This window comes from Glycine soja, chromosome 12 (genome assembly GCF_004193775.1).
Source record: "Glycine soja cultivar W05 chromosome 12, ASM419377v2, whole genome shotgun sequence".
NCBI lineage: Eukaryota > Viridiplantae > Streptophyta > Magnoliopsida > Fabales > Fabaceae > Glycine > Glycine soja.
Window position 1 is genome coordinate 15,065,355 of NC_041013.1, and position 26,471 is coordinate 15,091,825.

At 33.2% G+C, this 26,471-nt stretch overlaps 2 protein-coding genes across 4 annotated transcripts; both read right to left on the bottom strand.

Moving 5' to 3' along the window:
* Positions 1–4,696: 4,696 nt before the first annotated feature.
* Positions 4,697–6,910, bottom strand: LOC114378629 (UDP-glycosyltransferase 79B30-like). Its single transcript, XM_028337276.1, has one exon. The coding sequence runs from the start codon at positions 6,414–6,416 to the stop codon at positions 5,049–5,051; it is 1,368 nt and encodes a 455-aa protein (XP_028193077.1). The 5' UTR covers positions 6,417–6,910; the 3' UTR covers positions 4,697–5,048.
* A 15,234-nt stretch (positions 6,911–22,144) lies between these two features.
* On the bottom strand, positions 22,145–23,431 carry LOC114379574 (serine/threonine-protein kinase BLUS1-like). Of its 3 annotated transcripts, none has more exons than XM_028338252.1 (2): positions 22,779–23,431; positions 22,145–22,467 (listed from the first exon to the last, which is right to left on the bottom strand). In XM_028338252.1, exons 1-2 carry the CDS (start codon positions 23,387–23,389, stop codon positions 22,425–22,427), a joined length of 654 nt encoding a protein of 217 aa, XP_028194053.1. In that variant the 5' UTR covers positions 23,390–23,431; the 3' UTR covers positions 22,145–22,424. The 3 variants fall into 3 exon arrangements, with proteins under 3 accessions (XP_028194053.1, XP_028194051.1, XP_028194052.1); XM_028338250.1 differs by having other exon boundaries at positions 22,749–23,431; XM_028338251.1 differs by lacking the exon at positions 22,145–22,467 and having other exon boundaries at positions 22,519–23,431.
* Between the last annotated feature and the right edge of the window lie 3,040 nt (positions 23,432–26,471).

The window sequence follows — 26,471 nt, forward strand, 5'->3', positions numbered from 1 at the left end:
AAGCAATAGGTATTGGTGAGTGAGATGGTGGTAGGTAGCATTTCATCTTTGATTTCATAACAACTTACAAGCTCTCAAGCTAGAATAAACGAACTACTTCAAAAATAAAAATATAACTACCTAACTGAACTTGATTGGTTAAATTAGTTTTCTATATAACTACCTATGATTATTTTATGAGAAATTGTCTCTCTAACATTGCATGCGATTGCATTTGCATAGTTATTTTAAGGACATGCTGCTAAGTGTCAGGATAATTGTAGTCAACAATATCATGGAATTGGATATTGCATTGGTAGAAATTCTTTCAAATGTATTTGCATTTAAGATTGTTCTTCCTAGAACCATATATCCAATGTTCCAATTTGAATAAAAAGAATAATAAAATAAGGTTAATATATTTATGATCAAACATAGTTTTTCCTTAATATTGTTGTCACCATTATACACTAAATTTAATATTTATAAAATATGTTGACTTAACAATGCACTAAAGTGGCATATCAAGTATCAACAATTCTATTAAACATTGGATAACATATTAACAGGTGGACTAAAAACTATATGATTAAAATACTGAGGATCAAATTAAAAAAAGGAACAAAGTTTACAAAATTAAAAAAATAAGGAAATCAAAATGTACAAGAGTCTTAATTTTAGAAACTAATTTTTATGAGTTGGGGTTTTAGAAACTAAAAGTGATTTCCTTTTAGGACAAATTTAGATTATATATGGAGTTGTTTCAATTTAATTTAGTCTATCTATTCTTTTGAACCATATAACCTTTTTAAATAATTATATTTTAATAATAAGACTTCTTGACTCAATAGATAATATTGGATTGTTTTTTATTAAATTTTATGGTGTATTTGGACATTGGAGTTGGACAATGAACTTAAGAATGCTCGATGTTTTATTGTTACTTTTAATATTTAATAGATGTTGTAGAGGTATAAGTGTTTTGATGATTTGATGTTTATGAACTTTTAATATTTTGACATTCTAATTTAGAAGACATTAAGAGTTTTGCTTGAAGGTTTATAATTATATAGAAGTGGTTATAGAAGGTGGAATTTGAATGGTAGGAAAATACCATAAAATTGATGGGAAAATAGGCCAACATAATAACAAACTCTATAACAGAGTAATAAGTAGCGGAAATAAATTTTTCCAAACTTACGAGAACATGTGAGGAGCACCAATAAAATATAGAGTGCAAGATAAAAATTAAAGAAAACAAAGGTAAAAATTACGGGTCGTCCAAACTAAAGAAATAACTCCACTATAATCAATGAAGATACAAGAGAACTTCCAACAAGTGTACTAAAACGTGCTACAAACAGTCAAATCAAAACAAACCCCCAACTGGTACAATAGAGACAAGAAGATAAAACCCCAAAATATAGAGCAGATAATGCAAAACACTTATCTATCTCTCTAGATATCTTTTTTCCGATCCAACCGGACAATTTGAAGTATCGCGCGTAGAACCTGCTGTCCAACAATTAGCCCGATCCAACGGTGAATGAATCTGCAGTTGTAATCTGAAAAACACTCTCTAGTGGGTATGCGAAAATCACAATGATTTTCCCTCTTCTTCTTTCTCTCTCAATGATTTGTAACTATTTTTCCTTTCAAATGAGTCTCTCTCACTGTATTTCACTCTCTAATTTGACTCCTCTCCACTTAAATAAGTGAGACAAAATGAAGCTTCTCATTTGGACCTTTACTCTACATAGGAAGGGAGCCCAAAAACCCAACAAAAATTACTAATATTAGAAAAGAGTGAGATACCATTTAGGCTTTTTTTTTCAAATTGGAATTTTTTTTATAGCAATTTTAACTAAAGCCCACAGAACAGTCCGTTTAATTGCTGGCTATGCGGATTAAGAAATTAAGCCAATTTAATTCATGGACCAAGCTGACCTGGTCTGTCAACAACATAAGTCTATACAAATGGGTCCTAAACAAGATGGGCTAACTCGTATACTCATCCCTAGCAATAAGGATATATAAATGCTAATTAATTTTTTAACAATAAAGGGGAAATTATAGAAAGAGAAAAAATGAGATCAAATTAAGAGAATGTATAGGACTAAGGTTTACTTACATCTCCTTCATGTAGTATTTAAGATAGAGTTCAAACTAGCTATTAGTCAACATGCATGGTCTAAATGCTTTCAGCATGCATGACTTGGACTCAGTCTAATGTTTTCATAAGTTAAATTTAGTGTCTAACGTGCTGCAAATGAACTAAAATGTGTCCAAAGCTTTTATAAAAATCTAGCATCTAATGTGCTTTGTTTTTGTCCAATAGGCAGGAAACTCACACTTCAATTTATATTTACACTAGATTTTCTTTCTTCTAAACAAAAAAGGTGAGTGTATACTTTGTTCTATATGTGATGATTCTTCGAAAAGTTTCATCTATCTTTTGTTCCTCGTCTTATTCAAAAAATCTTATCATTTAAATTTCAAGTGTGTATTTTAAGACAGGATAAGCGGAATCAACAAAAAAATATGCTCTGCAAAAGTTGTTTTTTGCATGTAGTGAAGACAATGGGAACACTGCTCACAAAAAGACAATACCTATAGCTTTTGTCTTTCTCTCTACCAGAAATGGACACATAGCAAGCAAACATGTGCTATGTCTAAATGGGAAAATCACAAGGCTCTCATTCCCAAATCGATCATTTTTCAATGAAGCCTATATATAAGATTGAAGCTTTGAAAAAATTAATGAAGTGTTGAACATATTCAATAGAATAGTGATCTCTAAAAAAAACTGTCACATTTGGACGATACACTCTAATACTAAAAACTCTACTATTTGCTTAGTTAGTTTATTTGCATTGTATTTACTTATCTTCACTTTGTGAGTAGAGATCTCTGTGTAAATCTTTAAACAAATTTATTTGAGAAAGTCACAAGTTGCTTGATGATTAAAGAATACATGGGTGTATTACAATCTTAGGTTGAGTTTGTGTTAGTGTCAAAAGTAATTTAGAAAATACTATTGCAAGCCAAAAGTAACTTAGAAAATACCTTTTTATTTCTTTTTTATACTATTCATGTTATTCTACTTTCTCGTTTTTCTCTATCTACTGTTCCTATTTCTTTTAGTTTCTAAAAAAGTTGTACAAATTTATATATAGTACAAATATAATTTGTCTTTAATATATCACTGGCACTTGTCCTTTTTTATCTTTTTTTTTTTTTGCTAATAAATACTGCATAGATAGATATAAATTCTTAGGAATGGGTGTTACAGACCAAATGAATATTTTAATTATTCTTGGGAGAATTGAAAAATAGAATTTCTAATAATTTTTAACCAATAACTAAACACATTGTTTTAGAGTATATGAGAGAATAACATCATTGCCACCATTATATTTATAGATATTTCATTCTCAAGAATATATAACCTTGAATCTTAAAACAAAAGTTCCTCAGGTGCACTAGCAAACACACAAAATACTGATTGTTGTGTTTTGATTTTAGTTCAACTGATTTTGAAAAAAATGAATTTAGTTATAATAATTTATTTGCATTAAAAAATAATATTTCCATGTTTGTTTGGTTAAATTGTTTTATTTCAATAATATAAAGTAAAATTCCTTTTTGACATAAAATTATTGAAAATACCATAAGGTCTTGAGTTCGAACTTTATAAATAGACACAGCCTTAATTGAGAGGAGAGATTTCACTAGAAATTGTGAGTCAGTTTCTTCAAAGTTAATAAACATTTCATATCAATATCATGATACTAAAAAATATTATAGATATTTTAGTAAAAATGTTTATTACAATAAAGATCGAAATGATTGAAACTCTAAATTTTAATAAACGAATAACAATAAAAATACTTGCGAAAATACAAGGTATGAATTTTTAGAGGGACAACGGAGCCCAAATAATGGAGAGAAATGGAGATTCCTGCACATGACCTCCTCTAAAGCATTTCACGAGCATTCAGTGCAGAATTTGGACCAATTCCTATCGTACTGTGGCCTGAGAGGCAGTTTTCCATTTGCGTGTTACAAACAGTAATGTACCACACCTTTAGCCAACTCACTTTCCAAATTAACCAGAAGGGTGACAAAAATATAGTCACATTGTGATGGTACCATGCACTTTTATTAATTGGCACATGGGCATCTCAGCCTAGATATCCACAATCTGCAATTTCATTCCATCTCTCATTGAGGCAAGGGTGGTTTAACCTTACAAGTTACAACAAAAAAATTACTCAAGCTTTTCACACATTCGTGCACTTTAAGAATCTTGAATGCAATTTCTTGTTGGCCGGCTACTTAAGTTTGAGTATTGGTTCTACCAGATATAAGGTTGATGCATTGGTTAGGAAAGGATGAAAGAAGAATGGAGGGAGGAGAGGTCAGGGGCTCGAATCCCTCCAGCTGATATTTATGATAAAACTAAACAATTAACATTTATTGATAAACAAAATTTAAAACTTAATTCTTTTTCAGGATGATCATTAGCGTAGGTGAACAAACATGACTTTCTAGCGGCCCTAAGGACAGGTTTTTATACAAACAACTGGCTCTTATAATAAACTAAAACGACATTTTGTAAAACAATGTGAGAGTCATTTTAAGATTTCAAATTTATGGTCGCAGTTACATTTTTGTCGCATTGACATTGAGGAAAATTATAAACAAATGCAGCCGATACAGTCATAACAGTAATCGCGTTTGTGATCATAAACACCTCAACAGCCTTGATATTGTGACGAAAATTGCTGTCAACTTGTTTCTAAAATTGACAGCACTAAAGCTGAATTAAGAACCTTCACCTTAAATGAACCTTATTGGACATGCCCTTAACTGATTATTACAAAATAATAAACATTTCTTTAAGATTATCAAGACTAGGTTTTGTACATATATTCTTTCTCAACCCATGATTTAATGCATCAATCATAAAGGACGCTTTTTAGTTCTTACACGACCAAATAACCCTACTGGATTCAGTGTCAATAATATAGAACTTATACAGTGATTTAATTAAACTGGGGCTGAACTTAGACTAAATCCTGAAGCCTGTGGCTGAAAGCATCTACACAAGATGACTCGAAATTGTTACTTAGCAAGAGGCTCCTCACTTTGTTGTGATTTGCTCTGACTTCTCTGCCAAGCTGATCAATCTCATCATCCATCACAGTTTTCACAGCTTTACACACACTTTCCTTTGTGAACAAACCATCTTCTTCCCCTTTCTCAACTTCCACACCAACCCTCAATTTTCCCCCCATGGTTCTTGCATTGATGATGAAATCGGAACCAAGTCGTGGCAACAGCACCAACTGACACCGGTTCACAAGTGCCTCAGTTAGAGAAGCTCCACCACAGTGAGTTATGAAGCACCCAACAGAAGGGTGTGCCAAGATCAACTGTTGCTGCACCCACCCCCCATACACAACCCCTCTTTCTTGAACCCTTTCTTTGAACCCTTTTGGGAGAGCTTTCTCAATGGACTCAAACTCAATAGGGGGCTTAAGTGCTGCAAAAAATGGCATTCCTGTTAGCTCAAGACCCAACAACAACTCATTCAATTGGTTTTGCTGCAAAGAGTGTTCACTTCCAAATGCAATGTAAATCACTGAACCAGCTTTGAATCTACCAAGCCATTCACCCCATTTTGCGTCCAAAGTTGAATTTGATGGCTCGGGCACAAGAGGACCTGTAAGCAAAACGGGCTTACCAAATTGTGTCTCTAGATAGTCCACATAAGGCCCTTCAATTTCTCTACAACCTTTGAATCCAATAGCATCAGACAAATCTGCACCAACTGAGATACGATCATAGAAAAGAACACCATTGCCAAACTCTAGTTTCCTTGCTGCAGCAAGGAACCGAACTTCATGTGCATGCAGCTTGATGGAACAATCAGGGAACCCTGAAGGTGGCTTTCTCATGTCATCTTCTCTTTGTCTAGCTGGGGATGCCATGTACCCTACTGTTGCAGGGCTAATAATCCAGTACTGAAGAGACTTTATTCCTATTCTACGAGCCAAGTTTGGTAGCCAATATGTGGAAAAATCGAACAAAACGATGTGTGGTTTGAGATCAAGGAGGAGAAGTTCAATGTTTTTCTCTGTGAGGTCCATGGCAGTGGCAATGAGTGGGAACAAAGAGGAGGGAACATCTGAAGTGGTTTCTGCATCATAAGGAAGACCATCAACGTGAGGAACATTGATGGGGACAAAGGTGATGAGGTTTGGGTGAAGATTGAGGTCTTCTAACTTGGCTTGTGTTCTTCTGGGTATGAAGAAGGAGATTTTGTGTCCCCTTTTGGCTAACTTGTTGGCAAGGTGGAGAAATGGGGTGAGGTGCCCCATAGCAAACCATGGATACATTGCTATGTGCAAAGGAGCTGCATCTGCATCCATTGTGCAATAGACAGAGTTGTAGGCTTGTAGTGTATCTCAGACAAAAAAGTAATAATATATGTGAGTGCTATACATACCTAGTCCACTTTTGTTATGACAAGGAGGAAGGGCAAATAATTGTGATAAAGACCTTAGAGGAATGCTAGGTTTCTTAAATTCCATTACTAACCACAAAGGTTTTTATCAATGTTGACAGCTTCTTGGTACCTTCAAGGTGAGTGCTATACATACTAGTCCACTTTTGTTATGACAAGGAGGAAGGGCAAATAATTGTGATAAAGACCTTAGAGGAATGCTAGGTTTCTTAAATTCCATTACTAACCACAAAGGTTTTATCAATGTTGACAGCTTCTTGGTACCTTCAAAGTGACAAAAACTTTTTATGTACGATCTTTCAAGGGGAAACCTTTATTCTTTTCGGGCACGTCTCTCTTAGGCCGGTTAACCACAATTAGACAGAAAATTTGATTTAGCAACCATTCTTCTCTACGTATAAAGATGAAGATTATAATAATACTAATGCTTTAAAAAAAATTAAAATTAATGATTTGATTTAATTTATAAAATTTTACTTTGGTTACATATATTGAATAATAATTTATAAAATTTTACTTAAATTCCATTCTTCTCTACGATAGATATTCAAAATTAATATATTATATATGAGTCTTTTTTCTAATTTGGTTACATTGTAATGAATAATAATTAAAAAGGATATTTTATATAGTATGTAGCCACATATATGTCAATATATGTATGAGTGTTACATACATACGAACATGCACATGTACGCCCACACCCGTACTTTGGACCTGGCTTGGAATATGTGCGCTGATTGGGCTTGGGAGATGTGTGCTGGAGACTTGAATCCTACACCTCCTTGTTTGTATCCTACACATCCCTCTTTCACTTGAAATTATCATAATACCCTTAATGAAATAGTACTCCTTCCCCAACTCTAACATCTCCTTCCCTCCTAAGCCTAACACCTCCCTCCCCCTGACAGCGCACCACTTCCCCTTGCTTCCTCTTTCATTATCTTCCTCCTTCGTCTTGTAAGGTATGCCCCTACTTCCTCTTTCGTTCCTTCCTAGTGGGTGTGAGTTTGAGTTCTGGTGTGGAAGGGGGTGGTGGGTTCTAGTTTGGATGGGGTCAGGGTGGGTTCCAAAACATGAATTTTTGAATAGTAATTCCAGAATGGCTAATCCGGTAGCCATTCTAGAATGACTATTCCAAAATAGCATTCTAGAACAGGCATTCCAAAATGACTATTCTGGAAGGCATTCCAAAAGGCTATTTTCGGAATGCCTGTTCCAAAATGGTTATAGCCATTCCAGAATGCGAAATGCTATTCCGGAAGGCTTAGTAAACTAGTTATTTAAATCTTGTTTGAAAATGAATTTGATTTGTTGAATTATAGTCGTGTTAAATATAATAATCATTGCATTATCACAATTGAATTCCTATGATTGAAAATGATCAAAGATGAACACAACTTCTTTGAATTCCCTACATTCAAACTACTTTAAAAAAATCTTAGCATTGCCTATTCTAATTTATTATTGTTAGTGTAAAAAATAGAAAATATATTTTGTATGATCAACTTGAAAACTTGTCGAAAATTTGGTTGAATCATAGTGGTATGTGTAGTATATCTTATTGATATTTGATAACAACGACAAACACATATTATGAGTAGTTGGAAAAATGCTATAATTAGATTTTCATTTGAATTGTTTAGAATACTTGGAACTGCCTAAGAGAATTCCTCTCAACCTATATGAATTTATATTCATATCTGATCACATTTATGAGTTTCTAAGATTCAGCAAGTGTGAAATAATACTAATTTTTGCAATGCTTTTAACCTATCTAATTGTAGAATCTAATGATTAAAATTTAATGTTCAGATGGACCATACAAAAAGAGTTAGTTTTGATGGTGATTATGACAATGATAGACGCAATAGACCTACAATGTCTGAACGGAGGCAATGTGTAGAAGCTCAATAGGTGGATCCTTTTGGAGCAACCTATGCAAGTAGAGACTATTGAGCATGTTGACCGAGTCCAGGCCGTTCAGGAAGTGAAGCCTGTTGAGCATGTGCAGCCTACGGACCAGCAAGAGCCAAAAACAAATGTTGTCTTTTCTGGTGGCATTGAGGACACGTCACTGCTAACCTCATACGCTGATCATGTGGCTTGGGAAGTATGGGGTTGCATGGTAAACTAGTAAGTTTGTTTGAATATTTAAAATTGATTCAATCATTGAAAGGTTTTTTGGTTTTGGGACTTATTTAGTATATGTTGTTGTAGGAATGTGGTCATCATCTTAGAATTATATTTTAATTTTATTACTACTTTGATTTTCAGCCTTGTATTTTGGCTATATTATTATAGTATTTGAACAATTTACTATTTCCTTATTTGCATGGTATGTTTGGACCAATATTAAGTATGTTATTTGACTATGTGGAGTTTATAATTAATCTATTCATGGTTGTTGCTTCATGGTTTTCATGGTTCTTGCTTCTTGCTTCATGATTTGGTTGATATTTTTTCATGAACATTGTATGGATGTTTAAGTTATATTTGTATACCTTAAGTTTGATACGCACTTTGGCGTTTTGTTGATGCCAAAGGGGGAGAGAAATGGGATTAAATCAAGAATTCACATGAGTAAACTTATTTTTAAGATAAGCATAGATTCAAAAACAAATGGGGAGAATTTATGTGAGTGATCGACTAGGAAAAAGTGTGTGTGTGTTTCTTGATTTCAGAAGTTGTCATCATCAAAAAGGGAGAGATTGTAGAAGCAAAGCTTCATGGTGAATCAAAGGCGATTCAAAGGTGTTTTAATGATAACAAAAGATGATGACAAAAAGCTCAAAGATCAATCAAAGAACAACTCAAGTGAATCAAGCACAATTCAAGAGTTAAAGATAAGAATCAAGAAGAATTCAAGACTCAAGAAGAAAGTTTAGAGTCAAGAATCAAGATTCAAGGTTCAAGATCTCAAGAATCAAGATCAAGATTCAAGACTCAAGATTCAAGAATCAAGAGAAGGCTTAATCAAGATAAGTATGAAAAGTTTTTCTCAAAAATTGAGTAGCACATAATTTTTCTCAAAACATGTTTACCAAAGAGTTTTACTCTCTCGTAATCAATTACCAAATTGTTGTAATCGATTACCAATAGCAAAATTGTTTTGAAAAAGTTTTCAAATTGAATTTACAACATTCCAATTAATTTCAAAAAGTTGTAATCGATTACAATGTTTTGGTAATCGATTACCAGTGCCTTTGAACGTTGAAATTCAAATTCAAATGTGAAGAGTCACATCCTTTCACATAAAAGCTTTATGTAATCGATTACACTTATTTGGTAATCAATTACCAGTGAGTGTTTTTGAATAAATCAAAAGATGTAACTCTTCAAAAGGTTTTTGACTTTTTCAAATTGGTTTTAAGTTTTTCTAAAAGTTATAACCCTTCTAAATGGTCCTCTTGGCCAGACATGAAGAGTCTATAAAAGCAAGGCTTTGATTTTCTTTTCAATATACTTTTTACACTTATTCATACAATCCTTTACAAGCCTTGAATCTCTTTGAACTTCTTCTTCTTCTTTGTACCAAAAGCTTTTTGAAGTTTTCTGGTTTTCTAAACCTTGAAAACTTGTGCTATTCATCTTTTTCATTCCCTTCTCCCTTTGCCAAAAAGAATTCACCAAGGACTAACCGCCTAAATTCTTTTTGTGTCTCTCTTCTCCCTTTTCCAAAAGAACAAAGGATTAACTGCCTGAATTCTTTTGTGTCTCCTTTCTCCCTTGTCAAAGAATTCAAAACGACACAGTCTGATAATTCTTTTGATTCTTCCCATTCCCTTATACAAAAGTGTTCAAAGGATTAACCGCCTGAGAATTCTTTTGTATCCCCATTCACAAAGTATCAAAGGTTTAACAGCCTGAGATATTTGTCTTAACACATTGGAGGGTACATCCTTTGTGGTACAAGTAGAGGGTACATCTACTTGGGTTTGACTGAGAACAAGAGAGGGTACATCTCTTGTGGATCAGTTCTAGTGGAGGGTACATCCACTAGGGTTTCTAAGAGAATAAGGGAGGGTACATCCCTTGTGGATCTTTGCTTGTAAAAGGATTTTTAGAAGGTTGAATGAAATCTCAAGGACCGCAGGTCGCTTGGGACTGGATGTAGGCATGGGTTGTTGCCGAACCAGTATAAAAACTCTTGTGTGTTTGTTTCTTTCTTCCCTACTCTTTTACTTTCCGCTGTGCATTTAATTCCTGCTTTTACTTTGTGTTAAGTTTCTCTTCTACTCCTCATTCTCTTAACAATTTAGTAAAAGCCTTAGAAGAGTAATTTTTTAATTAGTAAAGGTTTAGGAATAATTAATTCAACACCCCTTCTTAATTATTCTGAGGCCACTCGATCCAACAGGGGACAACTTTTTGTTTTTTGAGCATACATGTAGAATTACCATTTTATGTAGCAACTTTTAGGAGAAAGATTGATTGTTTAAGTATTTGAAGAATACATAATGTGTTTTTTGGGAAACTAGAATACTTGTATTTATTAACATTTAATTTTGATCTAATGGCAATTACAAATTTCAAAATTTTACAATGTCCATGAATTATATGGTGCGATAGGATAGAAAAAGTCATTGCAGTTATTCAATAATGTGTTATCTTGTTTCTTGATAATGTATATTTTTGCATTGAACATATATATATACCATTATTTTTCTAATAATGTTTTGATTTGCAGGTTGATTCATTATAAAAACAGATAAAATATTAAAAAAATTACAAAAGCATCCATTTTACCAAAAATCAATGTTGTATATGACTTTCAACATCAATTTTTTCAGAATACACAATTTCGGTCATATTTCTTAATCGGTTTCAACCAGAATCGATATAAAGAATGATTTTTAACATCGGTTTTAAAATCAATGTTGAAAAATGTCTACTTTTAATAACAATCGTTTTAACATCAGTTCTAAATCGATGTTGAAATTCCTCCGGAACTAATATTAAAACCCTTTTATGTAGTGGTGAAACATCAAAGTCACAAAACAAAGGTCACAAACATAAATAAGTTGCTTTCATTTAAATTCATGTTTTCCATGGAATGATAAAGTTATAATAAGAATGTAATAAATTTATCTATCTATCTATATATATATATATATATAATAGTATAATATAATATAAACATTAGTAAAATCGCATGGCTTAGTAAAGTCTTTACCAAGTGAAATAAATTAATATTTGAATTCTATACCAAGTCTTCTTATTTGAAATAAATTAAAATGCACTCATTTTCCAATTATTCTCTTCTTCTCCAAATAAAGTCTTCTTCTAACTCTCTACACCAGAGGTTCCAGCATAGAAGTCCCTCTCCTCTAACTCTCCATGCTAGGTACGTTTCAACACTTCCCAGTCATATTGTGGACATGTTTCCAGAGCATACATGTAGTCAACGAGAATAAACAAGATCCCTTGACCACATCCTGTATCTAGTCATGTAGCACAATTTGTGACTGCAACTTTCTCCCATGTGCTACTAATTTTAGCTGTGGAAGATCGAAGCTTGACCGGATGTAAGATACATCTTCTTCAACCTTTGTCATTCTTGACTCTATTTCATTGAAGCGCATATCCACTTGCAATTCCAAAGTGTCAAATCTCTCACCAACAAAGGTTTGAAGACCATCAAACTTTTCCAAAATCTTCGAAAGAAGAGATGAATCTTCTCCCTCATGTCCTTCTTCACCAACATTTCTAGCACCCTTCTTTATCCAAGAGCCATCATGCTCCTTAATATAACCAAAGGATTCTATGATTGAAGCGCCTATAAGGAATGATATCTTAATTGGAACATAGGGTTCAGAATCAAGAGGGATGTTGAAGTGTTGAAGGAAAAGGGTAATAAGATGAGGATAAGGCAAAGGGGCATTCAATCGCAATGCCTTATTCATGCGATATCTAACAAGGTGTGCCCAATCAATTTGTAAACCTTTATGAAAGGCCCACATGACAATGAGATCTTCTTCAGAAACCTGGGCAAGGTTTGAAGATCTAGGAAGCAAAATGCGAACAATAAGGTAATGGAGGATGCGGCTTTCAAAAGCCAATGAACCGACAAGAAGCCTTCCGATCATATCCGCTTGGTTGGTGCAAACCAACCGGCGGACATCATGCACAGAAAAATCGAATTTCCAATCATCAATCAGTGTACCCTCAAAAGGCACACCTTCACTAGGAAATTTTGTTAAATCATAAAATAGGGATTGGTCAATGACCATCTTAATCCCATAAACTTCATACATTAGGGTACCTTCATGGATTTCTAAATTAGAATAAAAAGCTTTGACTAAATCAGAATAAACAGGTAATTTTAGAGACATGAATGGAATAAGATTGGAGTTTTCAAATGCTTGAAGGCATTCAAAACTCTCATTTGAGAAGAAATCCATATCTATGAATTTTGGGTCTATAATGGAACAAGAGGAAAAGAGGTTTGTGTACCGTATACGCTGTTCCTCTGAACAATGATCCAGAGGGAATGGAGGAAGGCATTAAGGTTTCCTGTGCCCCGGAATGCCGTTGACTCCGACTCGAAGTGCCTTTCCGCTTTTTTGATGGTTCTGCCATTTGAGGAGTTTTTTCGGGATTTCAATCGGTTCAAATGAAAGAGATTCAAAAAAGATGAAGTTTGGGCTTTGTGGGGAGCGATTTGGACAAGAATTGAGTGAGATATGGCTGGAAGAAAAATTGGGGGCAAGGGTTTTCGAGAGAGAGAGAGAGAGAGAGGAGTTGCAGGTTTCAGAATTTAAAATTTGAATATATAGGTGCAGGGACACATTGTAATTGATTACACAAATATGGTAATCGATTACCAGAGAGCAACATTGCCAGAAATAACTGCTTGTAATCGATTACACTATTATGGTAATCGATTACCAATGGTTATTTTAGCCAGAAAACAAAAACAAAAGGCTTTCTAGGAGAGAAGAAGTTTTGAGTTTTTATCAAAATATTTTTTATGAAAAATATATTTGAAGATACTTTATGAATAATTCTCAATCATGCAATTCATATATCATGTCATGCAAAAACATTAAAACATGAAGATAATCAATTTTATCAAAAACAATCAAAACACAAGTGTGAAGAATATTGATTTTACTTAAATATGTGAATGAATATTTCATGCAAATAAGATGAAATCAATCAAGCAAATATACTCATGATTTCAAACAATTAAAAAAACACACAAATAAAGAATTGTTAGTCATCATAATCAAATTGTTTGAATAAAAATTTCAACTTTAAGAGAAATTTTAATAAGATAATGGTTTTGATATTACCTTTTTCAGGATTGAAGTGTCTAGATCTTGAAAGATGAGGATCATGCTTTTTCTCCTTGTTTTTAATTCTTGAGAGATGTTCTCGTCACTTTCATAATCTTTGGTTAGAAGATTAATCTCCTTTTCTGAACCATCAGATGAATCATTGTCATCCCATGCAATGTATGCTTTCTTAGTTCTTCTTTCGTCAAATCTTTTTCTTTTCACTTTTCTCCGACCATTCTTCATTTGACGGACAGTTGGCCTTGATGTGACCAATTTGGTTGCATTTGTAACACCTAAGGACTTGAGAATCATCTTGTGATTTTCTGCCATTATTGAAATTCTGATGCCTGTCAATTCTTCTTTTCTTGATGTATTTCTAAAATTTCTTAACAAAGAAGGAAAAATCTTCTTCATCATCTGAATCTTCTTCTTCGTTTTCTTCTTGTATTGAAGATGAGGCTTTAAGGGCTATGCTTCTCTTCTTTTTGTCATTTTCTTCATTATGATTGAGGCATTGAAGTTCCATCTCGTGTTCCTGCAATTTAACAAATAAAGTGGCAAGAGACATGGAAGAATGGTCTTTACTTTCAGAAATAGTAGTTACCTTGGGCTGCCATTCCCTACTTAAACATCTTAAGACTTTATTAATTAAATCTTCATTAGGAAAGACTTTTCCTAATGATGCAAGATGGTTTACTATATGTGTAAATCTTTTTTGCAAACTATGAATATTTTCATTTGGATTCATCCTAAATAATTTCATATTCATGGGTAAGGGTATTTATTCTAGACCTTTTTACATCTGTGGTTCCTTCATGGGTTAACTGGAGAGTATCCCACATATTCTTGGCATTTGTACAATTTGACACTCTAAAGTACTCATCTATCCCTAGGGCTAAAGTGATGATGTTTTTGGCTTTGAGATTGTACTGGATTTTTCTCCTATCTTCTTCTGTCCACTGATCTCTAGGTTTTTGGGTTGTAGTGCTTGTGCTTATATCTACTATAGTGGGTATATGTGGTCCTAATTCTATTGCTTCCCAAATATTTAGATCTATGGCTTCAATGAATATCTGCATGCGGGTTTTCCAATAATGGTAACCCTCACCATTGAAAATGGGTGGTCTGTGAATGGAATTTCCTTCAGGAAACAAGGGATTTGAGGAGGCCATTTATCTTGAAGTGGTTAGACTTTCTACAAGATACCTGCTCTGATACCACTTGTTGGATCGAGTGGCCTCAGAATAATTAAGAAGAGGGGTTGAATTAATTATTCCTAAACCTTTACTAATTAAAAAATTACTCTTCTAAGGCTTTTACTAAATTATTAAGAGAATGAGGAGTAAAAGAGAAACTTAACATAAAGTATAAGCGGAAATTAAATGCACAGCGGAAAGTAAAAGAGTAGGGAAGAAGGAAACAAACACATAAGAGTTTTTATACTGGTTCGACAACAACCCGTGCCTACATCCAAGCCCCAAGCGACCTGCGGTCCTTGAGATTTCTTTCAACCTTGTAAAAATCCTTTTACAAGCAAAAATCCACAAGGAATATACCCTCCCTTGTTCTCTTTGAAACCCTAGTGGATGTACCCTCCACTAGAATTGATCCACAAGAGATGTACCCTCTCTTGTTCTCAGTCAAACCCAAGTAGATGTACCCTCTACTTGTACCATAAAGGATGTACCCTCCAATGTGTTAAGACAAAGATCTCAGGCTTTTAAACCTTTGATGCTTTGTGAATGGGGATACAAAAGAATTTTCAGGCGGTTAGTCCTTTGAACACTTTTGTATAAGGGAATGGGAAGAATCAAAAGAATTCTCAACCTGTGTCATTTTGAATTCTTTGACAAGGGAGAAGGGAGACACAAAAGAATTCAGGCGGTTAATCCTTTGTTCTTTTGGAAAAGGGAGAAGAGAGACACAAAAAGAATTCAGGCAGTTAGTCCTTGGCGAATTCTTTTTGGCAAAGGGAGAAAGGAATGAAAAAGATGAATAGCACAAGTTTTCAAGGTTTAGAAAACTAGAAAACTTCAGAAAGCTTTTGGTACAAAGAAGAAGAAGAAGTTCAAAGAGATTCAAGGCTTGTAAAGGATTGTATGAATAAGTGTAAAAAGTATATTGAAAAGAAAATCAAAGCCTTGCTTTTATAGACTCTTCATGTCTGGCCAAGAGGAACATTTAGAAGAGTTATAACTTTTAGAAAAACTTAAAACCAATTTGAAAAAGTCAAAAACCTTTTAAAGAGTTACATCTTTAAAGAGTTACACCTTTTAATCGATTACACAAAGCTTTTATGTGAAAGGATGTGACTCTTCACATTTGAATTTGAATTTCAACGTTCAAAGGCACTGGTAATCGATTACCAAAACATTGTAATCGATTACAACTTTTTGAAATTAATTGGAATGTTGTAAATTCAATTTGAAAACTTTTTCAAAACAATTTTGCTACTGGTAATCGATTACAACAATTTGGTAATCGATTACCAGAGAGTAAAACTCTTTGGTAAACATGTTTTGAGAAAAATCATGTGCTACTCAATTTTTGAGAAAAACTTTTCATACTTATCTTGATTAAGCCTTCTCTTGATTCTTGAATCTTGAGTCTTGAATCTTGATCTTGATTCTTGAGATCTTGAACCTTGAATCTTGATTCTTGACTCTAAACTTTCTTCTTGAGTCTTGAATTCTTCTTGATTCTTATCTTGAACTCTTGAATTGTTCTTGATTCACTTGAGTTGTTCTTTGATTAATCTTTGGTTCACTTGAGTTGTTCTTTGAGCTTTTTGTCATCATCTTTTGTTATCATCAAAACACCTTTGAATCACCTTTGATTCACCATGAAGCGTTGCTTCTACATCCCAAGTGGGCCATGACAGTTCCTAGAAAAATTAGTCATTGTGCATTCAAAAAATTTATAAACAGATGACAAGAAAGACAATTGCCTTGCATGTAAGACTACAGAGGTTCTAAGTTGACATTTGGCACGGACAAGGGACAACAAAATATTTTTTTTCCTTGAGCAATCAAAACAATGTTAAAACATACACTCATTATAGAACATTATGAAGCTAAGATTTAACATATAATATTAACATTAAAACTCATATCTTAAATTAAAATGAAGACATAAATGTTTCACAAGTCAATTTATTGTAGACACGGAAAAATACTATATTTAATCTAATCAACATTGTGTCTAAGGGTGGGAATAGGTCAGGCCAGACTTTAAAAGGCCTAAGCCTAGTCTACGATGAAATTTTGAGGCCTGAGCCTGGCCTACAACCTATCAAAGACTTTTATTTTTGCTCGACTTGACATTTTTAAAAGCCTAATCTGGCTTGATAGTCTTTTAAAAGTCTTCTTCACATTAAATCATTTATAGTCCTTTGCTCTGGAATATGAATGGTAATAAGAAAGTTAAAAGGAAAAGGAAACATTAACAGGAATAGAAAAACCCATAAGAATAGTGAGAAATATAAAGGGGCACATGACTGACACCTAAATTGTAATTAAAGTCTTACTTGATTATATGAATGGAAGTTATGGAGCACTAATGTGTAATCAAAGTCTGCTAATTTCAAAAAACATATTAATTGTACCCAAAAAATAATATAAGTATACATACATACATACATACATACATATATATATATATATATATATATAGATCGGCCTATCAGGCTTATAAGACTTTAATAAGCCTAAGCCTGGTCTATTTAATTTAATAGGCTTTTAAAAAAGTCTGAGCCTAACCTTTTAATTAAATAGGTCAGTCCAGGTCAGGATTTATGTAGGCCAGGTCGTAGGCCCCTGTAGGCCGGCCTGACCTATTCCCACCCCTAATGGTGTCCCACTAAAAAAACAAAAACAAAGCTCAAGTATCATATAGGACACTAGTATAGCAACGATTTTGAAGTATCTGGACTTCCTAGCTTCCTTTCCAAGACATGTTAATATGAATTAAAACTACAAATGTCCCAGAAAAACAATTTTTTTCTAGAATATAAAGTTGAAACCTTTGAGGAATTTATTGTTTTAAACTTTAAGGAAAAGGTAATGGAAAAGAGTACAAAAATGAATTGGAACTTACTCCTTACTCCCACGGAACATCAACCATAAGCATCCAATCACCATGTTTGTCCTCGTATATAAGAACATATTTTGATCCATGAAGAAGGTCCTTCTGCTTGGTTTCATTCAGTATCTCCCTGCCTAGAATTCCATGAGATCCACACACTACTAGAAAAAAGACATTCTACATCGGTTAAATGGGACCTTCTACATCGATTTATGATCATTGTCGTAGGAGACGATGTTAAAAGTGGCCGTCTATTCTACGATGGTTGCCAAGAAACGATGTAGAATGTTGAACATTCTACATCGGTCCTTTAGTTGTGACCGATGTAGAAAACTCAACATTCTACAATGGTCACAGCTTTAGGACCGATGTAGAATGTCAATTTTTCTACGACGGTCGTTGAAGAATCGATGCAGAATGCTGAGCATTCTAAGACAATCTTTCACTCGTGACCGTCTTAGAATAGTTAGTATTTCTACATTGGTTCTGACAAGACTGATGTAGAAATGCTAACTTTTTTTTGTATATGGAGCCTTTACATCCCCAAAAATAAAACTGGCTCAACTTCAAACTTGCATAGAGCAGGCATGAGAAACTTTGTATATTAAAATAAAAAAATTATGCTAATAAATTGGACAACAATAATTGAGAAAAAATTTAAATATTAATTTGCATACTCAAGGAAAACATTGTCAATACAAACAAGCCTAACCAATTCAAACTACTACAGCTATAAAAAGCATACCTGGACTTCTAGCCTAAATATTCTCTCATACAAAAATGGAATCACAGTGGTCAGAAGACTCTGGTAGCCATTTGGTTTAGGGGTTGCAATATAATCTTTCACCTAAAACAAAACAAACCAAATATTCCACACCAGTCAATGAAAATTTATGTCTCTTAAAATTCAAATTGTGATTGGAATCATATATGTATGAATGGAAAACTGTATGAATGATTACTACCTTTAGATTTGAGGACAAAGAGAGTGTCTGCATCTCTTCGATGTTGTTGAGACATAAGTGAATGCTAAACAACATAAGTGTTGAATGGTGGACACTAAATAGAGCATAGTCGATTTGTGAACCTCAAAGTTTATGTCGCAATTAAAAATTAAAATATTATGAAAGTAGTTAAAAATAAATACATTATTAAAGCCTGTAAGATACATGGCTTAAATACTAAAGAACTAAACAGAGGAACAAGAAATTAGAGATAAGAAAGGGATAATAAAACTATGAATTATATATATTACTTTTGATTTGAGAACAAGGAGCACTTGCATCAGCATCTTTTTGGTGGTGTTGTTGCCAAGCATTTTCGTTCTCTTCTTCATGTAATCTTGTTGAGGTTGGAATAACTCAAGGCCAAATAATATAATTATTTTGAATGGTGAAATTTATAAAAGGAGTAGTGATATGTGAATAATTTATTGTTCAAATATAATTTATCAGTATTCTTAACTTACTCTATTCGATCCCCTATTCTTATAACTGGTTATTTATTTTTATTTTTATCCTTGTTAATTTATTTGATATCTCTCTTTATATCAAGTAATTAAATCAAAATATTTATGTCATTTTATATTTATTAACAAGCTTATTGGCTAATATTATTAAATATTTTTATCCAATCAACTAGCTAGCTTATAAATTTTTATCATTTCAGCTCTTATGAGTTTCAACTAATTTATAAGTTTAATTTTCAACTAACTTGTAAATTTGTTTTGACAAATACTCTTGTATCAAATATTTTCTGTTTTTATCTGTATGACCTAGAGAGAAAGTAACTACCAATATTTATTGTTAAAAAATAGAGTGGAGTGAATTTATAAGCAACTAGATAACGTTGTAGTAAATTACCCATAGGCATCAACAATTTTTTGGGAAGAAGTGAATTTGTTTGTGCAAGGAGGTTGTACCTTCACTAAGGCGCCAATGACTCCAAGAGTGGTAAGCCTCAAATACTCAAATAATCTGGACTTACTGGTTGTATTAAGGAAGGGATACAAATATAGAGATATATGAGCTGCAGATGAGAAAAAGGTAAGTGTAAAGAGTGAATATAGTAATATCTTTTTCCTTCAAGTGTTAATTTCAATGAGCCAAAACCCTGCTGAAACATATATGGTAATGTCAAAGCAATCTCCTTAATTTTATATCAACAAAAAGGGTTGAAAATATTCTTACAAAATAGAAAAGAATGAATTGAAAAATATTAAAGTAAGAAAATTTTAAAAAGAAAAAAAATCTGAAAATACAAGCTATTATATGTCTATTGTTTGCTGCTGGTTAATAATAGTATAATCATAATCATAAGCTGACCAGAAACTTGTATATGTCTATTGTCTACAAGCTACTATCATGTTTTATCCAATAAATGTTTCGTGATAAGATAAAATCATTAGGTGGCAAAGTACACTTCATGTAGCCATTAATTTCATTAATTCTAACCAACTGTTTTGGGTTGACACTTGCATTAAATAAAAGATAATGGTGGACAAAGTTCATTAATTCTCACCTTTAAAGATAATGTTTATTTCTATGTAACCAGTAACCACATAGACCATATTGACTCAAACCACACAACTCACCTTTTTTAAACTTTTTTTTCCCGTGACTGCAAAACAATAGTGGACAAAGTGATTCTAGTATCATCGGACATCATCACTTGAAACTCAATTCATATTGAATAAGAATTAGACATAGACTAAATACAAATCAAATAAGAATAATTTTAATTTTTACTAACGTAGACATCTTAAATATATTCTTATTTATTAAATAAAAAATAAAAAAATAAAATTAATTATTTAAATACATCTAACTTTTTATTTAATATTTATTTTTATAAAATATTAGTAAGATTAATAAGAAAACAAAATAAAAATATAACAGTAGTTGCATCACTCAATCTATGTTCCTTATATAATCTTCCTACTTATTAAAGGAAGAAAAGGTCGACTTTTTCTTTTCTAAACAAGAATTTTAGGAAAATCATTGTTTAATATATAGATTCAGGATATATCAACTCAAAAAAATTGAAGATATGTAAAAGGATAAAGGGACAATCAATTTAAATTAAAATATTACTTTGTAATTCATACCTGTGACACAGTCCCATCAATTCCAGAAATGAGCATCAAGTCAGCAAACTGATTCTTATCAAAGTGAAATTGAGCCTTTAAAAAATATTGCACCCACAAAAAATGTGTTACCAAACATAAATCTAATTTTAAAATTTAAATTAAGGTCTTTATATTTTTGTAATCATACTTTCTATTTAAAATTAGATACATAAATCTAATTTTAGATTTATGTATTAAGTGCCTCTGGTACTAATCTATAATATATATCCTATTTTTGCCGAGAAAAAAAAATTAGATACATAAATAAATATTCATTATCTATTTCTAAAATTGAACAGGTGCATCCATATGTCTAACAAATATACAGGTTGCTTTGAGCCTAAACCAGTAAACACACCTTCACCGGGCCCAGAACATAACAAATATATAGCAACTTTAAGCTCACAACTCTGCTACTCTACTTCAGTGAATAACCAGTGTAAAGCACTAGTTTTTCTAATTTTTACTACTTTAGTTTGCTAAGACCAATTCCACATACGATAGCAACACAAACAGAAAAACAAAAATAATTATAAATGCTTCAACACTTCATCCATTATTAAGTTAAATCTCACATTGGTGTCACTAGATAACCTGGACCCACTCTTTATTATCGAGCCTAGCTAGAAGTTCATTTAACAATAGTGTTAAAAAGAGATTGTTATAATGACCAACTCATTATCAATCCCCTTCACATGATTAATCAATTAACAAATGTCCTTTTGAAGGAAATAAAATTACATGCCCTAGTTCTCATACATAACTAACATCCAAATTTTTCTAATAACTTGCATGCACAATGAAGTCTCAAACCTCCTGTATCACTTTAGACCGCCTCTTTCTTGCTTACTGTTGTTATGACTTTGCTCTAATGATGATACAGGGAATGCAATGAAAGCAAGCCTATGCACCACCCTACAACTTTTTTTTTATATAAATATTAAAAATACAAGAGAAAGATAAAAAAGCAGACTAACCAATCATTTCCTCCTTCATCTTTTCTCGTTTTTCTGCAGCAAGGGGCTCTAGTCGCTGAATGGATTTCCTAGCTTGATCATTTTAGGGATCAATTTCTAAGATCTTTTTCATATTTGCCAATTATTTTTGAAAAAAGTGGCAAGAATGATAGAAGATGGAAGTCTATAAGAATCAGAAAGCTATTAGTGTGGTAAATACACAGTCGTCCAATTGTACATTAAGACCAAAATAAAGGGATAATTACAAGAAGCTCCCTTAGGTGAGTACTCATTGCACTTGACACATTTCTTATTTGAGAAATTACACCTCCCTTACTTTGTATAATTACCCTCCACTCTATTATAAAATTTGAACTCACCAGCAATGGCCTCTTCAAAATGCTCAAGCTTTTCATGAGCTTCTCCTCTTCTTACCAAAGCTTTAACGCACACAAGATTCAGTTCTAATGCCTCTGTGCATTCTTTAATTGTGTTATCATATTTTCCCTGTGGCATACTTAACACATGTTAAAGAAACAATGGTAATAATACAAGATAAACTATATAGCTTCAATTCTTATTGTCTCTAGCAGTTTGCTATAACAGAGTCCCTCTTCATTGAAGTAGGATCAGGTTTTGCTCGGATTTATTACATTAGGGAATAATAAAGTTAAAATTAGATTCTTGCTACTCCTAAATTATCTTCTAGATAACAAAGTTAAAATTAGAGTACTGCACACAATTTTAAGAAGAAGAAAAAACAAAGCTAGCTTTTAGAGAAACAATACTTGTCATCGAAATCATCGGAGAAAGGAAACCTCTTGGTGATCTTGAGCATCATGAACTTGGAAGGTGGAAGGTGCGAGAGAGGAGGCCTTCCATGCGCAAGCTCCAACGCGGTTATCCCAAAAGACCATATATCAGCCTCGAAACTGTAACCTGTGTGTGAGTGAATCACCTCAGGAGCCATCCAATAGGGCGTGCCGACAACATTAGTGAACTTCAGAGACGAAGAAGAAGACGTGGTGGTGGTGGTGGTGGACTCGTATATGGAAGCGGAGACACCGAAATCAGCAAGCTTCACTTGCCCATTGGTGTAAATGAGGATGTTACCGGCTTTAATGTCTCTATGGAGATGCTGGCAGTGGAGGTAGGAGAGCGCGTTGAGCGTGTCTCTGAGAACCACGGTGATGTAGGGCTCCATTAAGCCGTTGGGGTGGGAATGAGAAATGATGGATTGAAGTGATCCTGCGGCCATGAACGACATCACCACCCAGAGGCAGCGATCCACTGTGAAGGAACAATGTGCTTTGAGGATGTTGGGGTAGGAAAGGAGGGATGGGGTTTTGGCCTCGCAACGGGCATCGTCTAAGTTAGGCCGGGAGCGGTCGAGTTTGATGGATTTGATTGCGACGGCGGCAGAGTTCATGGGAAGCTCGAATCTTGGATTCTAGGGTTTGCGACGATACAGGAATCCATAACTTTAATTTTTAATTTATTGTTTTTAAAATTAACAAAGGCGGTTTGCTAAACACACCCGTCGTAGAAGGAACTGGGAAAATTATGAAAACGCCATCTCACTGTAACTACGAAGACGAGTGTTGAAGAGCGTCGTAGTTAGTTACTCCTTAATTACAAAAAATGCCACCGAAACACATTCTAAGACAGTTCTAGGGAACTGCCTTAGAATGTGCGTCGTAAAAAAATTATTTTTTAGTAGTGACATTTACCTGAAATCATACCAAAACAAGCAGTAACCAGATCTAGGGAGACTGTCCATGCATAAATAATTGAAAGGTTAAAACTTTCCACATAAAACTGATTCTTTTTTACTTATAGTAAAACAACTGAACATTTTTTCTAGAGTAAAAGATAATTCTGGATGTGTAGAGTAATTCTTCAAGCCCATTTTCCTTAAATAGGGAGCACCATCCATACTGACCTTGACGAACAGTGCACCAAGCCCCTTTTTTCCATCAAATTTTTCATTGTTCTTTGAAGTAGTTGCCAATGAATTTTTTCAGAATGATCTTATAGTAGGCCACCCCACGACCTGATCCCTGGCACACAAGTATGATTAAAGGTGATTTCCACAATTAATCATAATATGATCAGTTATAGTTTTCCACTTACTTAGTAGCTGGTGCACTATCGTTATTATTTGCATAACCATCAATACTTGGTCTAGTTTCTTTGGCCTTTGTTGTTGCTACTTCTTTCATTTTGTTTTCCTGAGCCCCAACCTTAACATGAGTAGAACCAGGTTTTAATCCGAAGTTAGAAGCAGGCCTGGGAGATAGTATCGGATTGGGGACCTCTAAACCAACTAGAAATTTCCCCTGCATGATAGATTGGGGACTTTTAGTGTCTGGCCAAGCAAGCAATTAAAAAGTACATGTTCTTCAAGTAAATTGGTGTTTACCTCCGAGGAGATGCTGTTCATGGAATCTAAGAATCCTCTTAGATTCAGGACTTTTTTGCCAATGCTTCATTGTTTTCATCTTTTATTACCAATGGGGCTCTTCTTGTTGTGATTGTCATCTCAATGTTTTTGGTTGACAAGTATGGTAGAAGAAAATTCTTTCTGAACCTGGCTTTGAAATGATATGCTGCATGGTAACTACTATTACATGTTTATTGTCCTTGAGTTTCATCCAACAAGTGCAATGCTAATTGCTAATTGGACTTTTTGATTGTTTTGCAAATTATCACATGTGTAGTTTTAGTTGTGGACTTTGGACACGGCAAAAAACTTGGGATAGAAGTGAGTGTGTTTATGGTTGAAAGTAGGGGAATGACAACATAAGGCAACTCATAAAAGCTCAAATATGTAAGAGATACATAAGTTTATGGATTTTAAGAAATTTGTTGCATGCCCAATGTCCAATAAAACGTGCATGGTATATTTTGAAGTCAGATTTTAAAGAGTAAAGAGAAAATGAGTATATTATTTTTAAATTAAAAGAATTATATATTATAAAAATAAACAAAAGATTAAAAATATTGAGTTTGTGTTTTTATTTTTTTATTTCTTTAATATTTACAAATTTATTATAAAAAATTATCTTTTTTTTAGAACTTTAACTTCCCAATATAACTAAACAAAGAGAGGGTTCCAAACTTAATTTAACTAATTAAGAGGAATCTGATATGAATGAGTATGAAAATACTGGTGTGGCAGTATTTTATTTATTCTCCTTTATTTATCCCATGATCTAAATTATATTTTTTCTCCTTTGTTTAACCCATGATCTAAATTAAGGAGAACAAAACTCCATAGTTGTTAAGAACTAAATATATGTTGATTCTGATTTTTAACCAAAAAAACAAATATGCTGATTCTAAAGGTTGAGCTCGCACATTTGTCAATATCTTGTCCTTAGCTAATTAGATTTTCAAACTACAATTCCACATTTCAGTTGATGGGGTTAAGGAAAAGAGACAAAATAAATAGCAATTTTAGCTATGCATCACATATTAATTGCCATTTTCTTCATTGGGTTTCTCTCTTTAGGAGGTATGTACTTATTTCTTTTAAGTAAATAGTTTCTTAAATATTTAGTTGGTTGAATACCACATTTTAAGTGAAGTAATTTTCTGTAAAAAAAAGTGAAGTAATTTCTTAAATATATTAATTATTGATTATTAGAACAAACTAGTAGTAGTAAGATAAATACACATACACATATTAATAAAGTAGCAAAAAAACGAGAGAAAGAAAGCATGTTTTAGCACCTGGATGAAAGAAAGCTTGGTTAAGACATTTGAATGATCTGAGGGGAATGGGGTTGTGCCTGCCGTGTTGAAGCAAATTTTCACAGAATTTCTTTATTCCTTTATGCTCAGCCATTGACTTTTGCAAATAATCATAAAAAAAGTATGAATTTAGAACTATATCACGTAATATTTGGCTGCCATATACAAACCAAAATCGAAATCCAAAACTACAACATCACCTAGAATGGGGTTGTGAACACTATGATCCTCTCATCCCCACAACTAGACTACAACCCATCTATGAAGCATTTAGATTAGAGAAAGCATTAGAAGAGAGATGAGTTTGAGGATCAAGTTCTTTTTTGCTGCATTTAGAAGGAACTGTTGGTTTTGAGGAGGAAATTATAAAAAATAGAGGAGAGAAGAGAGACAATACGTATGTGGAGGAAATAGAATTATTCTATTCTAATTCAAATTGTTCTCAGCAGCGATACAATAAATAGCAAAAGATAAACTAATTAGATAACAAGATATTAGCAAAACAGAATATTAAAACTAACTTGCTCCTTAAAGATAGGAATCACTTATTGAATAGGCTAATCCATTAAAACTGCCTTACTCCTAAAATATAGGAAATCAACTTATTTACTAAATCTTATCTTAAAAACTGAAAAATAAAATATTATGCAGTTACAAAAGTATATCTTCAACACTCCTCCTTGCTTTTGGAACTGCAAACTCCAATTCTTTGAGTTCAAGTTTGTTGATAGGTAGTGACTTTGTAAACATGTCAG